This window comes from Neomonachus schauinslandi, chromosome 1 (assembly GCF_002201575.2).
Source record: "Neomonachus schauinslandi chromosome 1, ASM220157v2, whole genome shotgun sequence".
In the NCBI taxonomy this organism is placed as follows: Eukaryota; Metazoa; Chordata; class Mammalia; order Carnivora; family Phocidae; genus Neomonachus; species Neomonachus schauinslandi.
The window spans coordinates 69,372,958-69,397,482 of NC_058403.1; the positions used below are offsets into that span (position 1 = coordinate 69,372,958).

The 24,525-nt window shown below is 46.5% G+C and overlaps 2 protein-coding genes across 2 annotated transcripts in view; one reads left to right on the forward strand and one right to left on the reverse strand.

Moving 5' to 3' along the window:
• The first annotated feature begins 3,733 nt into the window (after positions 1–3,733).
• MUC20 (mucin 20, cell surface associated) lies at positions 3,734–12,464 on the forward strand. The gene is made up of 4 exons (XM_021692614.1): positions 3,734–3,830; positions 7,026–8,372; positions 10,605–10,696; positions 12,396–12,464. The coding sequence occupies exons 1-4, from the start codon at positions 3,734–3,736 to the stop codon at positions 12,462–12,464; spliced, it is 1,605 nt and encodes a 534-aa protein (XP_021548289.1).
• A 9,574-nt stretch (positions 12,465–22,038) lies between these two features.
• MUC4 (mucin 4, cell surface associated) overlaps positions 22,039–24,525 on the reverse strand; it is a 45,911-nt gene continuing 43,424 nt past the window's right edge. Inside the window, exons 22-23 of the mRNA XM_021692654.1 lie at positions 23,216–23,378; positions 22,039–22,234 (exon numbers count right to left, since the gene is read on the reverse strand). Of these exons, the coding sequence (XP_021548329.1) occupies positions 22,039–22,234; positions 23,216–23,378 (359 nt within the window). The remainder of the gene's footprint in view (positions 22,235–23,215; positions 23,379–24,525) is intronic.

Here is a 24,525-nt window from a genome sequence, read left to right on the forward strand (position 1 = left end):
GGACCCAAGTTGGAGGAAAAAAGGCTTTTCTTCCCAACAAACACAGACAGAACAACTTAGCTATGGCCTATGGAGCTAGGCTATAACTCAGTGGTCTAGCAGATTTATGACCTTGTATTTCAAGGACATTTGACCAAGTTGACTCTTTTATCAGACTCTGGGCAAGCTGGTGCTTTGGGCTTTCCTTGATAACCCTTGTTCTGAATCAGATTCATCCCTACAATATGCATTGGTTTCATTGTGGGGGGAGGGGTTCTAAATACTCTGATGAAAGAGCCAGACCCAAAGGACACTGATGACAACTCCATCCTTCCAGTTGTTCAAGCTGAAAAGTTTGTTCTTTTTTCTTTTTTTTTTTAAGTAGGCTCTACACCCAGCGTGGGGCTTAAACTCACAACCCTGGATCAAGACCTGAGTTGAGATTAAGAATCAGGTGCTTAACCAACTGAGCCACCCAGGCACCCTGAGAAGTTTATATTTATTCTTGACTTCTGTTTCTTTGACATCCCTCATCAATCTGGCAGGAAATCATGTGAACTCTATTTTCAAAATATATCCAGAATCTTACCAACTCCCACCATGTCCTCTGCTACCCCCACAGTCAGAGCCACCCTCATCTCTCGCCTGGACTAGGGAAAAAGGCTCCCATTCTTAGCACAGCTGCCAGAGTGATCCTTCTAAAATTAGATCCCATCACTCCTCTGCTAAAAAAAACCTCCCCAGGATGGTTCCCACCTCACTCAGAGTACCAGCCCCAAGGCTGGCAAGGCCCTTTATCACCTACCTACCCCCATCAATCTGTCCCACTACCTCCCAACTCTGCCCCCTAGCATGGCTCCAGTCACACAAGCCCTTTGGTGCTCCTTGAGCTTGATCCTGCCTTAAGCCCCTGGACCTTTCTCTAGCAGTTCCCACTGCTTGGAATGCTCTTTCCCAGGTATCCACCTGGCTAACTTTCTCACCAATTTCAGCTCATTGCTCAGATCTCACCATGTTATTTAACACAGCAAACTGCACCTCCCCCTGCCCTCCCCCAATACCAGGTTCTTCTTGTCTTTTTTCCTTCTTTTTCCCATAGTATTCATCCGTACATAATTCATTTATTTATTGTGTCTATTGCTTGCCATCTCTCTTCACTAGGAAGTTAGTTCCATGAGGTCAGGGACCTATTGTACTCAGTGACATATTCCAAATGCCTAGAACAGCAGCCACCATATAGTAGGTGCTCCATATACGTTTGTTAACAAAACCAGCCTCTGATGTTCATTCAGGATGAGAGCTGAGGTTTGGCTGGGAAGGAAAAAAAAAAAGTCCAGAAACTTTCTGGATTCGATTATTATGGCTCCAGGGCCAACAGTCATGTGCTCAGGCTTGGAAATTCCCCCCCCCTCCCCGCCCCTGGACAAAATCCAGCAAACCCAGGGAAGTATTCAGCCAGGCTTCGCTGCCAGTGGGTTCCTGGTTAGATCCCATCATAGGCAACTGGGCTGGAGCTGAGCTGTTGATCACTTAAATGATGACAAGAGAAAGGAAATGGTGAGGAGAAGTCCGTGGTGGGCAAGAGAATGGCGCCTGGAATACTTCAGTCTGTGTATTAAGCCACTGGTTGCTGGAATGAGGAAGTCCCTCTCCCAGCCCGGGTGGGGCAGAGAAGCAGCCCAGGAGGGGAGGGAAGTGGCAGAAAGGAGCTGCAGGCTTTCTTTCTTTTTCTTTCTTTCTTTCTTTTTTTCTTTCTTCCTTTCTCTTTCTTTCTTCCTCTTTCTTTCTTTCCTTCTTTCTTCATTCCTGTGACTTCTTTATTTTATAACTGGAAGTGTGTACCCCTTACTTCCTTCTTTACCCACACCCCCATCTGCCTCTCCTCTGGCCACCACCAGTTTGTTCTCTGTATTTATTTAAGAGTTCTGGGGTTTTTTGCTGGAGTTTCTTCCGTCTTCTCCAGGGGGAAGCCCCACACTGGATCGCACACACTCATGTTACTAGACAGGCCAAACAGACTTCAGGTCGTTGCTGTGGCCCCCAGGGCCTCCTTTCCTCACAGGAAACTCCCCAAGGGGAAATCCATCCTCCCATTTGATAAAGTGAAAGATTTAGGTTGAATGGGAAGGTGGAAGGGCTCAGCCTGTCAGGGGTACTCTACAGATCAATGGTGTAGTTGGAACCGGGGTTCAAGATCTCGGACTCGGCATGCTGGGCAGTGTCCCAGGTGGACCCCCTCAGCCTCTTCTCACAGAGTCTTCCCCTATGTTCTGGAATGACTCCCTCCTTCTAGGCAGCAAAGTTCTTTATCCCAGCGCAGGGTGAAGTTCTAGAAGACAGTGTCTCACACCCAAATGCAGAACCTCAGACTGCGTTGCCAAGAGGACCTTGTTGATGGAAACCCAGAGAAGGCAAATAACTTGTCCAAAATCACACAGTTCCTGGGCCACAGTTAAGGAAGGAGCTGGAAACAGAACTTAGGTTTTCTGATTGCACTTCGAAGTTCCTTCCAGCAGTGGGATTTTGTGATTTCTTGATGCTGATCCACTCTACTCTAGAGTGGCTTTCATCACAAAACTCTGGCCCTGAAATCTCCAAGGTACCTTGTCCGCCACTGGCCATGGCCATAACAGCTCATTTCTTGGCCCCTGGAAGGGGTAAAATTCTTTTCTAGGGCATTTGAAAATACATTCTTTAGCCTCACTCCCCTTCTTGTGGCCAAATCCCATAAGCTTCCTTAAGTCATTGCCCTCACATTTCCCTCCTCCCAGGCCCTGTGACTCTGTCCTGCACACCTACACTTTCCCTTCTCCCAGCCAGTGCCTTCCCCATCCCGCATTCCACTCGGCTCTGGACGTGGTCCTGACCCTGACAGGGACGCAGAATCACAGGAATCGTTGGAAAGACATTAGAGATCAGAGTCCTGCTCCACCCTGTGTCCTGCAGACCTTGGGGGGCTGTCCCTTCTCTCTATCGCTTGAGGATCAGGGTAAATGCCAGGGTTCTCACTTATTTATTTTAAAATTTTATTTATTTTAGCAGGGGGAGGGAGAGACAGAAGGAGAGCCAGTCCTAAGCAGTCTGCACGCCAAGCGCAGAGCCCAACATGGGGCTCCATCTCACGACCTGCGGGCTCTCATTTATTGAGCACCTCAGATGTATGTGTATTCCATGAGCAACCAGTATGTAGCAGGCACTGTGTAAGAGCTTTACTCTCTCGTGTGATCCTCACAAAACAGCCCAGCAAGGTAAGGATGATGCCCATTTTATAGATCAGGAAGTTGAGCTTCAGAAATGTTCTTTAATTTGCCCTAGATCACAGAGCTAATAAAGGCTAGGATTAGAAATGAAACCCAGGTCTACTGAACTAAAAGCCTAAGTCCCATGCACAGGGGTGGGGGGAGGAGGAAGGGTTGTGGAAAGGGGGGAAATGTGAAACACCATCTTCCCTGGCCTCCCCGGCTGCAGGACTGAGGGGGTGAATATCACTATGGAAATGGTTCCACATCTTACCATCAAACTCCTCCAAACCTCTAGAGAGGAGAGGCCACTGGGCCGGGAGTGGGCAGGAGGGTTAGCTTGCTGACAGCCCTTGACATTCACCCTGCCAGCTCTCAGCCTGTGCATTTGTAATTACCTGGCTGCATTCTGGAAACTATCCAGTCACACCAAGGCAGGTGGCCTGCCCCTCCTCCCTGGATTGAGGAAATAGGAAAAGGTGGCAGTGCGAGGCAGTGGGCAGACGTGCTGGGCAATGGTGGCTGGAGCTCCCCGGAGGATGGGCTTTCTCTGGGGCTTGGCTCTTCCCCTTTTCTTCTGCTGGGAGGCTGGGGCCCCCAGGAGCTCTGCAGGTAAGGAGGTGGGGGCTTCTCTCCTGACAGAGCTCTGGGTGTGAATTTCTGCACCAGCAGCCCTCTTGGGTTAATTGCAATTAACCATAAAGCTACATCTGAAGTATTCTCCTGTTGTTGATAAGTGGTATGCAAATGGCAGTGTGTAGCTGCCCCACATCTGACGCCTCGGTCCTTAGAATGAGTGATGTCCTCGGTGACTGTGGGTTTGCCTTTTTGTGTGGGATGGAGGGGGGGTAATGGAGGTGGAGGAGTGCAAGGGGCCAGGGGGGTACCCGCTGGGGATAAATCTGACTAAAACCAAAGAAAATCCTCCAAGTTTATTTCCTAGCCCAGATTTCCTTTAAAAACCAGTTTTTGTGTGTGAAGAGTGTCACAGACTGCTTGGGAGGGGTGGATTCTGAGGGGGGCAGGGCTTTTATAAAAGAAGAGAACTAACATAGATGTGTAATAGGAAGCGTGCCAAGCTTGGCGCATGCATTGTCTTTTTTTTTTTTTAAATAGACTTTTTTTTTTTTTGTAGAGTTCACAGCAAAATTGAGCAGAAAGTACAGAGATTCCCATATAACCTCTGTACCTCCTCCCCAGATATAGTCTCTCCTTCTATCAGCATCCTGCATTATCTTTTTTAAAAAAGATTATTTTTTAGAGCAGTTTTAGTTTCATTGCAAAATTGAGAGGAAGGTACAAAGATGTCCCAAGCTGTCTTTTTTAATCCTCACAATGACCCCATGAGAGAGACACTAGTCTTATTCCTACCCACCCCTGCCCCCAGAGGTGATGGGACTGAGGCTTACCAGGATTCAACAAATCATCTGCAAAGCCAGGATTTTATTCTGCATGCACCTAGCCTCTAGACCACTCTGTCTTCTGTACGCACTCATGATCTGCCAGGCTTGTGCTGCATGTTTTACATTTAATTTAATTTAATATTCACAACCCCACGAAATAGGTACCCTTAGCTCCATTTGAGAGATGAGAAAATGCAGGCTTGGAGCCCGGAGACTTGGCCAGGGTCACATGGTCTGTAAGCAGCAGAGCCGGGACTCAAACTCAGGGTCCAAAGTACACACACCTTCCTCTCTGCCAGTTTGATCTGAGGAAGGGACCGGGAGAGCTGCAACATTCTAGTGCCGTACAGGGCTGGGTAGGCTCTGCTGTTCTTGAGAAGACCTCTGGTGGGCAGGAGACTTGGGTAAGGGGTGTGAGAGTCCCAGGGGGGTGTGAAGAGGCTATGGTTTGGGAAGCACGATGAGGTTTCACAGCAGGATGATAACACGGGGTTCCTGGAAAAGGCAAAAAATACTTCCGTGGAGGTCGGTGGTCAGACCACAAGAACACCTGTTTGGGCTTTAGGCTGTGTAGGTTGATGCAGAAAGGCTTTGACTCCACCGTGTGGGGACGAGGAAGCTTGGAGAAATATCCTGGGCTTTGAAGTGGGGAGAAGCAAGTATATTCCCATAAAAGCATGATTTGTGAACAACTAATGAGAGTGGATGCCATGACTCACCCGATCTGCATGTGGGGACAGCCTGCCATTCTCACCGCATTAAAGAAGGTTGTGTGCTCTCAAGTGCCTCTTGGAGGGGACAAGGCTGTGGAGGGATGCTTAGTGACCCTTGCTGGCTTTGGGATATAAGACTTTCCCATTCCCCTTCTCCTCTGGTCCTCACCACCACAGCAAGGCAGGTAGGATAACCCTCGTTCACAAGGGAGGCATGGAGAGGTCGGGTGACTGGCTTAGCTGGTAGGAGGCAGAGTCAGGATTTGAACCAGTCAATCACAGGACTCCAGAGCTAGTTGAAACAGGCCTAGGGCTGGAGCCCAGTCTTTTGCCTCCTGGCCCAGTGCTCTTTTATCTTTGAGGGAGAGACACAAGAGGACAAACTGAGGATCTGGGGCCCCATCCTGACAGCCAGGGTAGAAGTGACCAATGACCAAATGGTCCTGTACTTCCCTGGGGTCCTTGGGTACTTTTGGGCCAGTAGACCTCAGTAAAGACCATCTCAAATCTTCAGAACCCCAAAAAGGGGGGCTTATATTTTGATTCTTTTCCTTCCAAGAGTAGGGTTACTGGATAAAACACAGGACATTCACTTACATTTGAATTTCAAGTAACAAAGCTTTTTCTGTAAGTATGTCTCAAATATTACATGAGAAGTACACATATTAAAAACATAATTTGTCATTAAAATTATTCCTTGTTTATCTGAAATTCAAATTCAAATTTAACTGGGCATCCTGTATTTTTATTTGCTAAATCTCACAACCCTCCCCAAAAGGGTCGTTGGCCCACTTACAGAGAGAGCCCTTCCTCCTCCGTAGACGGGAAAAGCATGCTTGTCCGCCCATGAAAAGATCCTCCTGTAGTCCCCCAGGCAATGAATGCCACCCAACCCACCGCTCATACAACCTCCGAGGGTCTGTTGAGTGGACAGAGATGCTCTGCCCTGTGGAGAAATGCTAACAGCATCTCTTTAAGGAGTGACGTTTGCCTCCCTTGGCTCACTGTTACCTGTGGAACATGGCTGGTGCATCATTTCTGTAGCTCTGGGGTCCCATCCCTGCCATGTCAGATGAGTAGGAATGGGAAGCTTGCCCCTTTCCCAAGGACTCGGCCTGCTCCCTTCCCTTTTGCAGCAGCCATCACCTACTCTGTCTGTGGAGGTTCCTCTCCCCCATCCTCCCAGCTACCTCTAAATACAAAACCACAGATGTTTCCTGTATTTGAAGGGTTTTTACTTCCATGGGGGAAACATCTGCTGGATGAGAAAAGTATCGGTGAGAAAGTGACAAGGATTCTTTCAGAAAGTTCTGAGAGTCGGGTCCCTGCTCTAGTTCTTGGCTCACTTGGACTTCTGCCTTCTTTGCCCCCCCTTGAAGCTGGATCCTGGCCCCATGCATTCCCTCTGATGGCTTCAGACCAATAATCAACTAGATTCTGAGGCTTGCTTGCCTCAACTGGGTCATCAGAGGACATTCTTCAGGTGATCCCAGTTCCATGGCTTACACAAGGGACCGGTCTTCCTGATGATAGTGCTTCCTTCTTCCTTGTATGTATAGATTAAAAATGGCATAAAAGCAACTTCCCCTCCCCACCCTCCTCCCTGGGTGTCCAGGGCGTAAACACAAGAGCGTGTGTGAAGTTAGTCCACTGAGACTCATGGCTCACAATGTTGGTCTTACCCAACACAGACCCCAGCACCAGCAGACCAGGTCCTTTGGTGACAACCAACCACATAGAAGAGCCTGCCATGACTCCAGGGTTCGGGACAAGTTCAGAGGGAGCATTCCAGACCACTGACCTTGTTGAGACTTCTGTGCCAAGTCACATCCCTTTGGAAACTCAAACCCTGAGCACCCAGACCTTTGATAAGAACTTAATCCTGGCCAGCACCATTTCAGAAGCAGAGACTAGGGAAACCAAGACCATTTTTCCTGCAACAGAGACCAGGGCCTTCACAAAAATGATACCGTCCAAGTTCATGGTTGTGATCACCACTCCTATGGAGGCATTAGCCACAAGTGGCAGCCCCATGGAAACTGGAATGACCACAGTTGAGACTGTTATAGGCAGTGATCTTGTGGAATCTGTCTCTGACACCCTTTGTACTGATGACAGCTCAAAAGAGGCAAAGAGGATCATAACCGACATCTTGACAGTGACTCACACCTCTACAGAAGCCCAGGGCCTGGCCTCAGACAGCAGTGCCTTCTCGGACCACTCAGTTCTGGCCATCACCACCTCACAGGCCCTGGCACCTGACAAGACTGCATTGGCTAAAGACTTGCTGTCCTGCAGCAACACTGACACGGAGGTTACCAATTGCAGCATTATCCAAATAATAACTGCCACCACCCTTGGGACCTTGGACGTAGTTCTCGACCCCACGGGAGGAAAGGCCTTGTCTCCCCCTGAGGTGTCAGCTGTGCTTGATTCCACCAAGGCAGAATCACACTTCACCGAGACCATGACCTTGGCAGAGACCTCATCAGCAGCCAGTGCCACAGAACCAGCCACGCCTGATACCACAGTTGAGACCCTGCTAACCGCTAATAGCACCATAGAAGGAGAAACAATAGTAGCCGAGCCCACGACCCCCAGCACAACTTTGGTGACAGTCAGCATCAACCCCCTGGAAGAAACTTCAATCTTGTCTGTTGAGACAACAAGCCACACCGAGGTCTCAGGAGCGGTTACAATCTCCACAGAGACTGGGTCAACAGTGGGTAAAGTGGCTTCCCCTGCTGGGCTCTCAGCCTCGGCCTACAGCCACACCCACGTAGCCACTAGCCAGAACGCCACCCCCTCCCAGCCTTCTGCCACAGACAGCACAACCGATGGGTCTGTCTCCATCAGCAGGAGCCATTTTCCTTCTGTCCATCTGACTATGGCCAACAGCAGCCGAGAGGCAAACATCACCTTCGTCAAGACCACAACCTTAGCAAAGACTTCGAAGGCAACCAGCAAGCCTGGAGGGAAGGCCCCCACAGCTCTGCCCACCACTGCTCAGCCAAGGTGGACCTCAGAAACTACTGCAGGTAAGGGGCTCCAGCAGCTGTGATCTTGGGGATGCGGGGTTTGGAGTTTCCAAGATGTCTACATGCTTAATAAGGGGTAGGGAGGAAGGAAGGATCTGGGGCCTATTCTGAGCCCAGTCTCTGATGTCACCTCTTCATGATCTTCTAGAGATTCTGGCGAAAGTCAGAAACAAAGCAGATTTAGGGTGGTGTATGGAAAACCTGTGGGGCTAGAAGTCTGGAGAAATGCTTTGAGATCCTGGTTTTGCCCTTAACAACCTAGTGACCCAGGACAGGTCCTTTCCCATCCTGCTCTCTGGCCTCAGTTTCTCCACCAGTAACTTGAGGGGGTTGTGATGGATGAACAATGAGGTCCTTTCCAGCTCCGCCCTTCCTTGACATTAACAGTTGAGTAACCACTATGTGCCAGGCGAGGCCCCAGATTTTATTCAAAAGCCACAGTCCTCATGCTCTGGAAGTTCTGGTTCAGCTAGAGCCACACAGAGGGGCACCATGTTAACATCTGGCCCAAGCTGCTGCCCTCTGAGCAGCTGGGACCTCATGAAAGTGGGGCTTACTGGATGTGCTTGCTGGGGTTAGAGCCAGAGACAGTGACAATAAATAAATGAATGAATAAATGAAATAAATAAATAAATAGGGTGAAGGTTTGGGGTTTAAAGCTACATGTCTGAGACAACAGATACTTCTCAGGGAAGAAGCCACTCGTGAGAGGCTGCTTGGTTAGCCCAGCTCCTCGTCAGCCTGGAGCCTCCACCTCCTTCCTGACACTGTCCTTGTGCCTCATCCCTGTGGTAGCCTCACCTGGTCCCGCCTTTGTGGGCAGGTGAAATAAAAATATTAATCACAACCACCTTAGCGAACACCATTTGTATTCCAGCAGAGGAGGGCATGAAAACATTTCACGGCCGGTCAGCCGTGCCACCGGCTGAATGTTCTCACCGACGTCAGGCAGGGAACTACGAGCTTTGCATGTGTTATCTCTTCTAATTAAACCTTCAAAACCACCTCAGGAGGTGGATGTTATTGCCCATCGACAGGTGAGGAAACAGATTTAAAGATAGCAGTGGGACTCCAAACGGAAGTCTGATTCCATCTCATAGTCTCCTACTGTGCTTTCATTTTTTTAATTTTTTTTTTATTTTTTTAAAGATTTTATTTATTATTTGACAGAGAGAGAATGAGATAGAGAGAGCATGAGAGGGGGGAGGGGCAGAGGGAGAAGCAGACTCCCCGCCGAGCAGGCAGCCCGATGCGGGACTCCATCCCGGGACTCCGGGATCATGACCTGAGCCGAAGGCAGTCGCTCAACCGACTGAGCCACCCAGGCGCCCTGTGCTTTCATTTTTTAAAGCTCGATTTATTAATATATTTTTATTTTAAAATGCTTTTCTTTATTTTTTGTTGATTAGATGATACACTGACATGATTTAAAATTCAATAGGTACAAAAGGGGTCAGCATAAAATGTCTCTCTCCCACTGCTGTTCCCCAGCTACCCAGCTACCTTCATACACATAACCGAAAGAATCACTCTCTTGTGAATATTCCAGCCGTGAAATATGCATACGGCAGCAAACACAAGGAGGATGAAAGAGATATATATTGATCTCGATACAATATCAATATTGGTATCTATCTCTATCTCTAGAAATAGAGAAGTGCAATCACTTGATCGATTCTAACTACTAGGAAGGAATGACTGCAAGGTGGCAGGTGAAGGCAAGGAGGTTAGGGCTCTGCAGAAGCCAGAACTAGCATCTGGAGCTGCTAGATCGGGAAGGCTGGATTGAAACCTCTGCCAACTCAGAGCTGGACGAATTGGCTGAGGTATCCCCTCTGAGAGCCGACCTCTCTCTGGCACTCGCCCTGTCTGGATCCTTTCCTAACAGTCCATCTGGGACCTCCAGGCATCAAGAACATTCTAGATTTCACTTTCATTTCTCCTTCTTCACACTATTCTTTTGACTTCTCCAAATGTGGATGGGGTCTTTAGCCAGCTTTTCTTTCACTCTTGTTGGGAAGACACTACAAGGAGCCTAGTTATTGGAAAGAGGGAATCCTCTTTCTCTTTGCAGTGAGTAAATGAAAGATCCCATGTGAGCATGGACACATCTACACATGAGAGTGAGCAAGAGGTGCAGAGGTGGGGACAGAGGCTGGGTAGCACAGGTCATATCATGATTCCTGAACTGACCTACCCATATGTTCATCTCCTCCTTTTCTAAACTTGCAGGTGGGGATGGAGGCTTTCTCCTCCTGCAGCTGAGTGTGGCCTCCCCAGAAGACCTCACTGACCCCAGAGCGGCAGAGAGGCTGATGCAGCAGGTGAGTGGGCACTTTCTAGGCCAGGAAAGTAGAGGAGAGTTTTAGGAACTAAATCTAAGGATCTCTGCTTGGCTTGGCTTCTGCCTGTTTTTCCTGAGTTGGGAATTCCCCTTCGGAGCTATGTAAAAAAATTCTTTCCCTCACCCCCAATTTCCTCAGGCCTTTGGAAGGTCAGGCCTTCTAGCCCTTGGAAGAAGGTCAATGATATTAATGGGCAGATAGGCAGGACTTTGGGTTACAAGTAGTAGAAACCCAACTCATTGTAGCTTACACAGAAAAGGCAAGGTATTCGCTGAGAAACCAAGAAGTGACTGTTCCAACTTCACTTATGGCTGGATCCAGCAGCTTAGACATGATCATCAAGATTTTCTTTCTCTACTTCTCTTACCTCTTCGTTCTTTGGAATCTCCTTCCATATGTAAGGAAAGGTGGCTGTGACAGCCCCAGAGTCACAGGCACTTCCCTCTCCCAAGACCTGCCTATTATACTAGGGAAAGACTGATCTTATTGGCCTGCAAGGGCCACCATGACTGACAGCTCAAACTGAACCACATGGAATGAGAAGGACAGGTCCCAGAGGAACTAGGAATGCTAGCAGAAAACACCCCTCAGGTGTATGTTCTAGATGGGAACCAAGATTGGGATATATTTGTATAAGTTGGGAAAATTCCCCTAAGACCCAGAACACTGGACAAAGCTTCCAGTGGTGGAATTCTGGGGTCAGAGCTTTTGGGATGGTGTGAATCATTGGAAGGTTAGACTAGGTCAGCTCAGCTTAGCTCTTGTGCCCGCATCTTGCTAGCAGGGGATGAGAAGAGGGAATATCTGGGCCCTTGAAGTTCTCTTAGTGGAATGGGGCCCATCAGGACTCCCATAATAAGGAGTTCCCTTGGTGGGGGGGGGGGTTTGAAACGGGACAGCCAGAGAAATGACAAATGCCTACTGCACATGATAATCAAAATAGCAAGTGTGAATCTTAGTCCAAGAGGGAAGCCAGAGGGGCACCTGGGTGGCTCAGTCAGTTAAGTGTCCGACTCTTGGTTTCAGCTCAGGTCACAATCTCAGTGTTGTGAGGTCGAGCTGTCCATTGGGATCTGTGCTCAGCACAGAGTCTGCTTGAGATTCTCTCTCTCTCCCTTCTCCCTCTGCCCCCCCTCTCTCTTTCTGTCTCTATAAAATAAATAAATCTTATTAAAAAAAAAAGAGGGAAGCCAGAATGGTGCCAAATCTGAGCCCCCAAACTGGAAACTATTTCCGGGGTCAGAACAAGGCCCGGGAGAAAGGAGCAGGTCAGGAGCTGAGGGGCAGGAAGCAGGCCGTGCAGGTGTCGGGTATGAGCTCTTGTTGGGAGCTGGACACAGACACAGCACTCAGGGCTCAGACAAACAACAAACTTTGGAGACATATAGATCCGGCGGTGAATTCCACTTCTAACTGTGTGACCTTGGGTAAGCTATTCTGTATTATTTTTCTCCCTTATAAAATGAAGTTGCTACTACCTGCTTTATAAGGTTATTGTGAGGGTAAATGACACAATGTGCATGAAGCACCTAGCCCATGCCCAGCCTGTGGGGGGCTCGGGAAGGGTTGCTGGCCTCCTCGTATGTTCTCTCCCATTGTCCCTTCCTGTCCTTGGCCTGTGGTGAACTCATGGGCCAAATTTGGGCTGGAAGGACCTCCTGCTCCTTGTGCCCTCCAGCTCTACGATGAACTGCATACCCACATGCCTCCCATCCACGTCTCTCTGCTGCGCATCAGGAGGGGCTAAGAAACATCCCCTGCAGCCAGGCTTGGCTGTGTGCCCAACGGGGCAGTGCTGCCTGCGGCCTGGGACCCTCCCCTACCCCAGACTGGAGCTACGGTACTGTGCTGAGATATACCTGGAAGCTTCCCAAGAGGTCAGCCGGCCTAAACCCTTACCCCAGACATGGCAGTGGGACCCTGGCTCACATAAGCCTCAGTGTGTGTGTGTGTGTGTGTGTATGTGTGTGTGTGTGATGGTGGGGGTGGGCTGGGGGAGGGACTTCCCTTGTTCCAAAGATGTCCTTGGACTTCCTTTGGCACATGTGTTATGTTTCAGTAAAGAGCGATCTGATCACCCGTCTGTCCACCTTCTTTGTGCTTCCATCAGACATTAAAATTATGCACAGTGTGGTCCAGAGGTTATCTATTTGATCCATATGGGGTGTTTTTTTGACATTTTCATGATACAGGGCTTTTGTGCATCCTCCCTACTCCCTCTCTCCTTCATTCTTCCTTTGTTCTTGGTTTGGACCTCAATTACAGCACTTACTGAGGCTGGCCCCGGAGCCTGTTGAACTCCGAGCTCCTTCAGAGCAAGGCCCATATTTATCTCAGTATCCCCTGAACCTGGCCTGTAGTAGGAGCACAGAGAAAGTCTGTTGGATTGACTTGAATTTCAAGTTCTGGACACAAGCAGATCACAAGAAGGTCTGCAATACGAAATTATTCCTCCCCTCTAGCTCATAAGTCAAGTTATTATTATTTTTTTTGAAAAATTAAATGTGGCTATGGCGCACCTGGGTGGCTCAGTTGGTTAAGTGTCCGACTCTTGATTTCGGCTCAGGTCATGATCTCAGGGTTGTGAGATCGAGCCCCGCTTCTGCCCCTACCCTGCCCCTAAAAAAAATTAAATGTAGTTAATCTCTTCTCCGTTGTTATGATTTTACAATTTTGAAAAATTCAAAAGGACCAAGAGAAAAAGACAAATGGAAAGAGGAGTGGAAGAGAAAGAAAAACATTTCTAAAATCCCACTCCTTTTTTTTTTTAAAGATTTTATTTATTTATTTGACAGAGAAAGACACAGCGAGAGAGGGAACACAAACGGGGAGTGGGAGTGGGAGAAGCAGACTCCCCGCCGAGCTCTTACAAAGCAATAAAAAGGCAAACATGCCCATAGGAAAGTAGTATAAATGTCTTCCAGAAGCAGGAATATAACTGCCTATTTTCCATGAAAAAGAAACATCACTAGCAAAAAAAAAGTAAATTTGATACAGTGAGATATTGCTAATTGTGTGTCAATAGGTAAGGATTTATAAAAATTATAATTTCCATGATGAGGGCGTAGGGGGAAAGAACACTCTTAAATACTGTTGGTGTGAATGAAATTTGTACAGCCTTTCTGGAGGGCAATTTGATTATCTAAAGCCTTAAAAATGTGCATCCCTTTACCTGAGCAATTTCATTCCAAAGGGTTTATCTTAAGGAAATAATTAAGAATCTGTGCAAAGACCAATAAATAAATGTGTTCATTACAGAAATGTTTATAACAGTCAATAAAGGAAAAAGACAAGACAAAACACAGGATATCCCAGTGTAGTTATTTGGTTAATAATAGTTGTGTGTGTGTGTGTGTGTGTGTGTGTATGTTTGCTCCCAAATACCTTTTACACTATCTTTAGAAGTTCCCCTTCCAAAATCAAAGCTAGGCCTGTTCCTAGCAAAGGAATAAAACTCCCAGCTTTGTATATAAGGGTCTTCATGCTGTGGCTTTTGGCCAACTTTCTCAGCTCTGTATCCTATAGACCCATTTCCTATGTTCTATGTTCCTTCCACAGGAAACTTCTCACTACTTCCCAGTCACACTTGCTTTGATCCAGAGTTTGCACATCATGATTCTTGCCCCCAGAAGGTTCTCCCTCTCTCTGGTGCCTTCATCTGGAAAACTTCTATTCATGCTTAGAAGCCCAGTTCATTCAGTGCCTCCTTGTGGTGACTCTCCTCAAATCCCCTAAAGAGGATCTGTTTTTTTAGTCTCTTTATGTTTCTATTACACACTTCACATGCTACATCGTGCTTTATTTGCTTACAAGTTTGTTAAGTCATATATGCTTCAGGACAAGTGCCGTGTAGTATTCCTCGCTGTAGCCACAGAAGCTAGTGCAAAGCCCTGCATAGGGACGGCACTCAACTGTCTGCCGAACAACAGAGAGGAAGGACCCCATGAGCTACTGACCTGGAAATATGGGCACGGTGCTCTGAGAGTTGAGAAAATGCTACTCAGCATGGAAGTCAAACAAAATATAAATCTAATGATATCATTATTAAGAAGTTGCACTATAATTAGGCATGGATGAAGAACAGTTTTCGTAAGTACGTAATACCTGTTACATAAATCCAATTCTTAAATAGCTTTTCTTTTCTTGCTTTGCATTCATTTGAATCAGGGATATCTGATAAAGTGGATAATTTATCTTATATATATGCATATAAGGACACACATGTACATGCAAAGCTGATGGCTGTTCTTGGAAGCCAAAAAGTTTGTAAAATATAGTCTATACCAATTAGAAGCATTTGGGAATTAAAGTGCGTAATTATGCTTGTGTGTGTGTGTGTGTGTGTGTGTGTGTGTGTGTGTGTGTGTGAAAGAGAGAGAGAGGAGAGAATTACTGGAGATGACCAGAATTAGCAGAAGTAATGTTACCAAACCAGCAAGAATCAGAAGGCCTGGGGAAAATTCTCCAGTTATTTAAGACTCAAAGGTGTTTGGTAGAATTCCCCTGGGAAGCCATCTGGCCCTGGGCTCTTGTTTGTCGGGAGACCAAACATTTAAAGAAGAATTAATACCTATTCTTATGAAACTGTTCCAAAAAATAGAAATGGAAGGAAAACTTCCAAAGTCGTTTTATGAGGCCACCATTACCTTGATCCCAAAACCAGACAAAGACCCCATCAACAAGGAGAGTTACAGACCAATATCCTTGATGAACATGGATGCAAAAATTCTCACCAAAATACTAGCCAATAGGATCCAACAGTACATTAAAAGGATTATGCACCACGACCAAGTGGGATTTATCCCTGGGCTGCAAGGTTGGTTCAACAACCATAAATCAATCAATGTGATACAATACATTAATCAAAGAAAGAACAAGAACCATATGATCCTCTCAATAGATGCAGAAAAAGCATTTGACAAAGTACAGCATCCTTTCTTGATCAAAACTCTTCAGAGTATAGGGAGAGAGGGTACATACCTCAATATCATAAAAGCCATCTATGAAAAACCCACAGCGAATATCATTCTCAATGGGGAAAAACTGAGAGCTTTCCCCCTAAGGTCAGGAACATGGCAGGGATGTCCACTATCACCACTGCTATTCAACATAGTATTAGAAGTCCTAGCCACAGCAATCAGACAACAAAAAGAAATAAAAGTCATCCAAATCGGCAAAGAAGAAGTCAAACTCCCACTCTTTGCAGATGTTTTGATACTTTATGTGGAAAACCTAAGAGTCTGCACCCCAAAACTGCTAGAACTCATACAGGAATTCAGTAAAGTGGCAGGATATAAAATCAATGCACAGAAATCAGTTGCATTTCTATACACCAACAACAAGACAGAAGAAAGAGAAATTAAGGAGTCGATCCCATTTACAACTGCACCCAAAACCGTAAGATACCTAGGAATAAATTTAACCAAAGAGGCAAAGGATCTGTACTCAGAAAACTATAAAATACTCATGAAAGAAATTGAGGAAGACACAGAGAAATCTAAAAACGTTCCATGCTCATGGATTGGAAGAACAAATATTGTGAAGATGTCAATGCTACCTAGAGCAATCTACACATTTAATGCAATCCCTATCAAAATACCATCCACTTTTTTCAAAGAAATGGAACAAATAATCCTAAAATTTGTATGGAACCAGAAAAGACCCCGAATAGCCAGAGGAATGTTGAAAAAGAAAACCAAAGCTGGCAGCATCACAGTTCCGTACTTCAAGCTCTAATACAAAGCTGTAATCATCAAGACAGTATGGTACTGGCACAAAAACAGACACATAGATCAATGGAACAAAATAGAGAGCCCAGAAATGGACCCTCAACTCTGTGGTCAACTAATCTTCGACAAAGCAGGAAAGAATGTCCAATGGAAAAAAGACAGTCTCTTCAACAAATGGTGTTGGGAAAATTGGACAGCCACATGCAGAAGAATGAAACTGGACCATTTCCTTACACCACACACAAAAATAGACTCAAAATGTTTGAAAGACCTAAATATGAGACAGGAATCCATCAAAATCCTAAAGGAGAACACAGGCAGCAACCTCTTCGTCCTCAGCCGCAGCAACTTCTTCCTAGAAACATCGCCAAAGGCAAGGGAAGCAAGGGCAAAAATGAACTATTGGGACTTCATCAAGATAAAAAGCTTTTGCACAGCAAAAGAAACAGTCAACAAAACCAAAAGACAATCAACAGAATGGGAGAAGATATTTGCAAATGACATATCAGATAAAGGACTAGTATCCAAAATCTATAAAGAACTTATCAAACTCAACACCCAAAGAACAAAGAATCCAATCAAGAAATGGGCAGAAGACATGAACAGACATTTCTGCAAAGAAGACATCCAAATGGCCAAAAGACACATGAAAAAGTGCTCAACATCGCTCAGCATCAGGGAAATGCAAATCAAAACCTCAATGAGATACCACCTCACACCAGTCAGAAGGGCTAAAATTAACAAGTCAGGAAATGACAGATGTTGGCGGGGATGTGGAGAAAGGGGAACCCTCCTACACTGTTGGTGGGAATGCAAGCTGGTGCAGCCACTCTGGAAAACAGTATGCAGGTTCCTCAAAAAGTTGAAAATAGAGCACCATATGACCCAGCAATTGCACTACTGGGTATTTACCCCAAATACAAATGTAGGGATCCGAAGGGGTATGTGCACCCCGATGTTTATAGCAGCAATGTCCACAATAGCCAAACTATGGAAAGACCCAAGATGTCCATGAACAGATGAACGGATAAAGAAGATGTGGTATACACACACACACACACACACACACACACACACACACACACACACAGGAATATTATGCAGCCATCAAAAGGAATGAAATCTTGCCATTTGCAACGACATGGATGGAACTGGAGGGTATTATGCTGAGCGAAATAAGTCACTCAGAGGAAGATATGTATCATATGTTCTCACTGATATGAGGAATTCTTAATCTCAGGAAACAAACTGAGGGTTGCTGGACTGGTGGGGGTGTGGGAGGGATGGGGTGGCTGGGTGATAGACATTGGGGAGGGTATGTGCTATGGTGAGCGCTGTGAATTGTGTAAGACTATTGAATCATAGACCTGTACCTCTGAAACAAATAGTACATTATATGTTAAAAAAAAAAAAAAAAGAAAAAGAAGAAAGCAGGAAGGGAAAAAGGAAGGGGGGGAAATCAGAGGGCGAGACGAACCATGAGAGACTAAGGATTCTGAGAAACAGAGTTCTAGAGGGGAGGGGGGTGGGGGGATGGGCTAGCCTGGTGATGGATATTAAAGAGGATATGTACTGAATGGAGTACTGGGTGTTATATGCAAAAAATGATTCATGGGGGGCACCTGGGTGGCTCAGTCGTTAAGCATCTGCCTTCGGCTCAGGTCATGATCCCAGGGTCCTGGGATCGAGCCCCGCATCGGGCTCCCTGCTCGGCGGGAAGCCTGCTTCTCCCTCTCCCACTCCCCCTGCTTGTGTTCCCGCTCTCGCTGTGTCTCTCTCTGTCAAATAAATAAGTAAAATCTTAAAAAAAAAAAAAAGATTCATGGAACACTACGTCAAAAACTAATGATGTAATGTATGGTGATTAACATAACATAATAAAATTTTTTTAAAAAAGACTCAAAGGTGTGTGTCTGTGAGGTGAAAATGTCATGTATTTCATACAGACAAAGGTGGGTGTGGACCTAAACAAGATAGCCTGTCTAAAGTCTGAGCGAGGAGCCCCACATGGGGCTCAATCTCACGACCCTGAGATCAAGACCCTGAGATCATGAACTGAGCCGAAATCAAGAGTCAAAGGCATAACTGACTGAGCCACCCAGGCACCCCAGCCTCCTTCCTTTTTCATGACACCCTTTCTCTACATGCTCAGTGCCTCAGCCATTTTGATCAGGTTGCCAGGTAAAATATAGGATACCCAGTCAAATGAGAATTTCAGATAAACAATGAATACTTTTTAAAACATATGGGTGTCCCACACACTTTATGGGACATCTTGTACTAAAAAATTAGTTGTGATTTTTCTGAAGCTCAAATTTAACTGGGCTTCCTATATTTTTATTTGCTAGATCTGACAGCCTTACTTGGAAAACCTCCTCTTCAACCAGCGTCCCCACTCCTCTTTTTCCCAATCTGTGGGCTTCCTTCTCTGTAGCAAGCCCCCGAGCTTTTCTTAGGCTTCGGATATCTCCACTGCCTCTGGCAGGGTTGTCTGCAACATTTCTCCTGTCCTCCTGCACCCCCACCCCTCCACCATTGCCTGATGAGAAGAGAAGAAGCTTAATGACTGAAGACAGATGAGGGGAAGAAGGACTTTGGGTTTGGGTGGCCTTGCCTCCCATTTGCCATCTTGCTTTTTTTCTTTTAGTCTTCCTCTTCCCACACTTGAGGACACACAGTATCTATACCAACCATGTCTTGCACAGCATGGGTCAATCCCTTGCCAAGAGTCCTCACTGGTTGAGGGTGAGATGTAATTTTTGGCACTTAAGCTCAAAGCGAGCCTTCCCCTCCCTGAGCTTGAGTCACATTACAAAGTCCTTGTTGCGTAACTTAGTTTTGGGATTACAGTGGTCTGGGCAAAGGCAGTCTCACCAGTCCATCATGCTTGCGTTGACCCTTCTTCCTTCTTTTACAGCCCCTTCTTCCTAATTGCTGGACACTGCCCCCAGCCTACCCCATCTCTCTCTCGCAGTGTATGTGCTTAATTCTTTTTATTTAAATATTTACAATCTTTTAAATTAATAAACCTAATTTTTTGGAGTAGTTTTATGTTCACAGCAAAACTGAGTTAAAAGTACAAAGTTTGCATATATCCGCTTCCCTCCCCACACTTACAACCTGCCCCTCTATCAACATCCCCCACCATAGTGCACTGTTATAATCAATGAACCTACATGGATACGTCATTATCACCCAAAGTCAGCAGCTTACACTAGGGTTCATTCTTTTTTTTTTGAACATGAAGTATAATTGATATACAATATTATATTAATTTCAGGTATACAACATAGTGTTTCAACATTTATACATATTATGAAATGATCACCATAATAAGTCTAGTTACCATCTGTCACCATATAGTTAATATATTATTATCTATATTCCCTATGCTGTATATTACATCCCCATGAGTTATTTTATAACTAGAAGTTTCTACCTCTTCATCTTCACCCATTTTGCCCACCCCTCAACACCCCTTTCCTCTGGTATGTGATAGCTATAGGTTTTTAAGATTTAATTTAATTTAATTTTTAGAGAGAGAGAGAGATTGTGTGCATGCACATGCAAGCAGTGTCAAGGAGGGGGTGGGCAGAGGGAGAGGGAGAGACAGAATCCCAAGGAGACTCCATGCCCAGTGTGGAGCCCAATGTGAGGTTCGATCCCATGACCCTGAGATCATGACCTGAGCAGAAATCAAGAGTCCTACACTTAACCGATTGAGCCACCCAGGCGCCCTGCTGTAGGGTTGTTTTGTTTTGTTTTGTTTTTAGATCAAGCTGAGGAAGTTCCCCTCTATTCCTAACTTGCCAAGAATTTTGGTGTTTAAATTTGTCAAATGCTTTTCGCAACTATTGGTATAATCATATGATTTTTCTTCTTTATTCTGTTGATGTGATAGATTCCATTAATTGATTTTTGAGTGTTGAATCAGACTTGCATGCCTGGAATAAAGGTCACTTGGTCATGGCATATAATACCTTTTATTCATTGTCGGATTTTATTTGCTAATGTTTTTGTTGAAGATTTTTGCATCTATATTCATGAGAGATTGCTGTATAGTTTTTTTGTTTATTTGATTTTTTTTTTCTGGTTTTGGTATGAGGGTAATGCTGGCCTCATAGAGTGAGTTAGGAGGTATTCCCTCTGCTTCAGTCTTCTGAAAGAGATAATAGAGAACTGGTAGAATTTTTTCTTGAAATGTTTGGTAGAATTCACTGGTGAATCCATTTGGGCCATGTGCTTAATTCTTATTAAATGAATGCTAGGATTAAATAAACGTGTGTGTGTGCGCGCACGCCCGCCTGTGTATGTGTGTTTTAAGTAGGCTCCACACCCAGCATGGTGCTTGAACTCACGACCCCAAGATCAAGAGTTGCATGCTCTACTGACCGAGCCAGCCAGGCGCCCTAAATAAATGTGGTTTTATATGGAGGCTTGATTACTCTTTGGGGCAGTTGAGGGTAAAGCCACCTTGCACGTATGGGAGGGGCTTCGCCTACTGGGAGTTGTCATTCTCTATGAAAAGTGGACAGTTTGGAGTCTCTGTTCAGGTCGGAGATCGTGTTTCTCCTGGGCTTCCTCCAACACCACTTGCTCAGCTGTAAGAGTGAGCCTGAGCACCAGGTTCATATCATGGGACCTCCTTTCCTACCCTATGGCCACAGTTGTCCCATGACCAGCTTCTTGCAGTTAGCAGTCAGATGTAGAATAAATCAGAGCCTTCCCACCCTTCGCCCCCAGGGATAAATCCCACTTGGTCATGGTAAATAATCCTTTTAATGTACTGTTGGATCCTATTGGCTAGTATTTTGGTGAGAATTTTTGCATCCATGTTCATCAAGGATATTGGTCTGTAACTCTCCTTTTTGATGGGGTCTTTGACCTAGGAGTTGTGGACCAGTTTTTTGTTGGACTTGTTACACCAGAGAGGTGTGAAGTTCTGCCTGCTAGGAGAGAAGATGAGGTGGAAACTGGTCAGGTTGCTGGGAAGGGGCAGAGCGGGGCCAAGGGACTGCAGGGTGGAGAGGCTCAGAAGACTCCAGTGGTGCTCAGGAAAGGACAGAGAGAGTATATTAGGGATTGGCTACTCCAGGTCGAAGGAGGGGGTGGGTGGCATGCTTCTCAAATTGGTTCTTGGAAAAGGAGCTGGAATGGTTTATTCCTTCCTCCAGGGAATACAGGCAGTGGGGACAAGAACCAGATAGGTAAAGGCACTGAGTATTTATCCTCTTGGAACTGATGGACAGAGACCAGCAAGGCTGTGAGGGTTGCTGGGTGAGTGTGGGCTACTCCATGGGGGGGGTGTCTCTACCATCCTCCTCAGAAGGCCAGGCTTTGGCTTGGGTACGTTTGTGAGAGAATCCATCCTTTAAGTCTTTGTGGCCCTTTCCTGTCTGTCTCTGTTTCTACTGACAAGGTGTGGTCTTGTCTTTATTATTATTCATTCCCTTGAAGAATCCTGAGTCTCCTTCAAGCACCTTCTTTTTTCCAGCCTCCTCAAAGGAACAGCGCCGCCAGCAGGTGTGTGGGTGAGGCTGGGGTGGGTCCTGAGGTATCCTAGGCCACGGGGCTGCCCCTTTGGGGCGGGCCTCAGCTTTCTGAGTCCAGGGGGTAGGAGTAGTGGTTCCCACGGTAGCACCAAAAGTGCAGAACCACAAACACCACGGCCCCCAGTAGCAGGAGGAAGCCCAGGGCTCCAAAGAGGATTCCGAAGAAGGCACCCAGCTTCATGCCCAGGTGCTCACAGCGCTCACCCCAGGGTGTGTAGATGGAGAAGGGCACACAGCTGTGGACAGAGAGGAGACATGGTCAGCAGTGGGGAGGCCCCAGGAGGTTATCCACGACAGTCTGGGCTCCCCTCTAGGGACCAAGGCGGAGCTGAAGCGTGGCTCCTGGGTAGGGGAGGCTGGCGCAGGTGACTTCACCTGGGCCCAGCTCCCCCTGGCCGGTGGGGCGGGGCTGGCTGCCAGTGAGCGGGGGCAGGCAGAAGCCCAGGCTCTTCCCAGCCGTCCTTGGACCTGGGAGCAGAGATGGCTGGGGGGATCCAGGACTGCAGTGGGCGCAAGGGTAGACACAGGGCACTGAGGTGCCTCGAGGGCCCCGGGGTGGTCCTGCCCTTCTCCTTCTTAGCAGGCCTGTAGACTCTGTGCACTCCCCCCACGGGAGCCCCTCAGACTGCCGATGAACCACAGGGCCACAAGACGCCAGTGTGAGAGGCCCTGCACTGACTGGTACTCTTACGGAGGGGCAGGGCCGGGCCTAGACACAAGGCACTGGGTGCCTTTCCCACAAAGAGACAGCAGAATGTTCACCCCAGAAGCAAAACTGGGTGGAAGAGTTTGCCATTGGAACCCACATCCCCCTGGATGCTGGATCTGAGCAGAAGCTCTTGCTTGGTCCCACCCTCGAGTCACACACAGCGGCTTCTGTTGGGTTAACTTACTGGTGACCTTGGGCAGGTTCTACTTGGGCACATCCCTACTTAACTTACTGGTGACCTTGGGCAGGTTCTTTACCTATCTCTTCTTTAAAATGGTCCTAATACCTACCCATGAGCTAAGGTTGAGTTTTAGAAGATATATAGCATCTTTAGTCTCCACACAGAGTAAGCACTCACACGTCTTTTCCATGATCCCTGTTCTCTCAGTTATAAAAAAAAAACAACAGCCCCACTGTCCTAACCTTTGTGGCTTTTCTGGGCCCCTTGCAGTATCTCTGTCTGGTTGGCTCTGCCCTCCCTGCTCTTCCTGCCCTCTCCTGGACTCACGTGCAGCGGGGGCCTTGCGGCCAGTGCTGGCACTGGCCTCCGTGCTCACAGTAGCCCTCGCTGCACGGGGACACACACGTGAGGCCGCTCTGGGGGCTGTAGACCAGGTGGTAGTCCTTGTAGCCGCTACAAATGAAGTAGTTCTTCAGCGTGCTCACGTTCACTGTCAGGAAGGACACAGATGAAGACAGAGAGCAATCAATAACTTCAAATCTATACCTCTTCCATCAAGATTTCTGTTCTCAGGCATTTATCCTGAGCATATCATTGGAAAAGCACACAAATACGTATGTTCATGGGCGTCCAGAGCAGTATGGTTTATAATAGCAACGATGTTTAATAGGCGGGGTTTTGTTAGACAAGGAATACTGTGCAACCAATAAGCACCGTGGGATGGAAAACACATTGGTTAGGAGCAAATGCTTTGAAGTAAACCAGACCTGTGTTGAAATTCAAACTCTACTACTAACTAGTTGTGTGCTTTGGGGGAAATTCCTTAACTCCTTCAGCCTCAGTTTCCTTATCTTTGAAAGGAAACGATAATCACCGTACGTACCTTGCTGCGAATTTTAAAGGAGATAATATATACCGAGTATTCATTACATTGCCTAACACAGTGAGCACTCAATACATGGTCACTATTGGTATAACATTCTGTTTAAAATATAGCACAATAGGGGCACCTGTGATAAAATAATATATCAAATGGGAATATGTACGCAATATTCAAGATAATATGTTCACAATTGCTTAAGTAATGAGGTTATTAAACATTAGGTACTACTTGATCCCTTTTTTTTTTTGGTGCGCAGCAAAGCAGTTTATTGAGCGATAGTACAAAGCTCCCGAAGAGGGAGGGGACCCAAGAGGGTTGCCCTACTTGATCCCTTTATGATAAAAAATATTGGTATGTGTGAAGATTCCTATGCATAAAAGAAAATTCAGAAGGATATGTGCAAAACGGACTTGTCTTTGGGGATTGGAATTACAGGTGATTCTTTTTCTCTTTGTTAATTTGTGTTTCCTCAAGTTTCTACAGTAAACATATTGTATAATAAAAATTGTGGGGTTTTTTTGGCTTGTTTTCTTTAACAAAAGGCATAGTCAGGTCCAGAGTGGTTGTTCCCTTATCCCCACCCCTAATGCCCTACCACACATACATGAAGTAGTTTGGAGGATTTCACCTTGTTGCCCCAAGGAGGGAGGAGGCACGGCCTGGATCTGAGCAGAAGCTCTTGCTTGGCCCAACCCTCGAGTCACACACAGCGGCTTCTGTTGGGTTAGGCGTGGTCACTGCCCTGTTCTCTGCC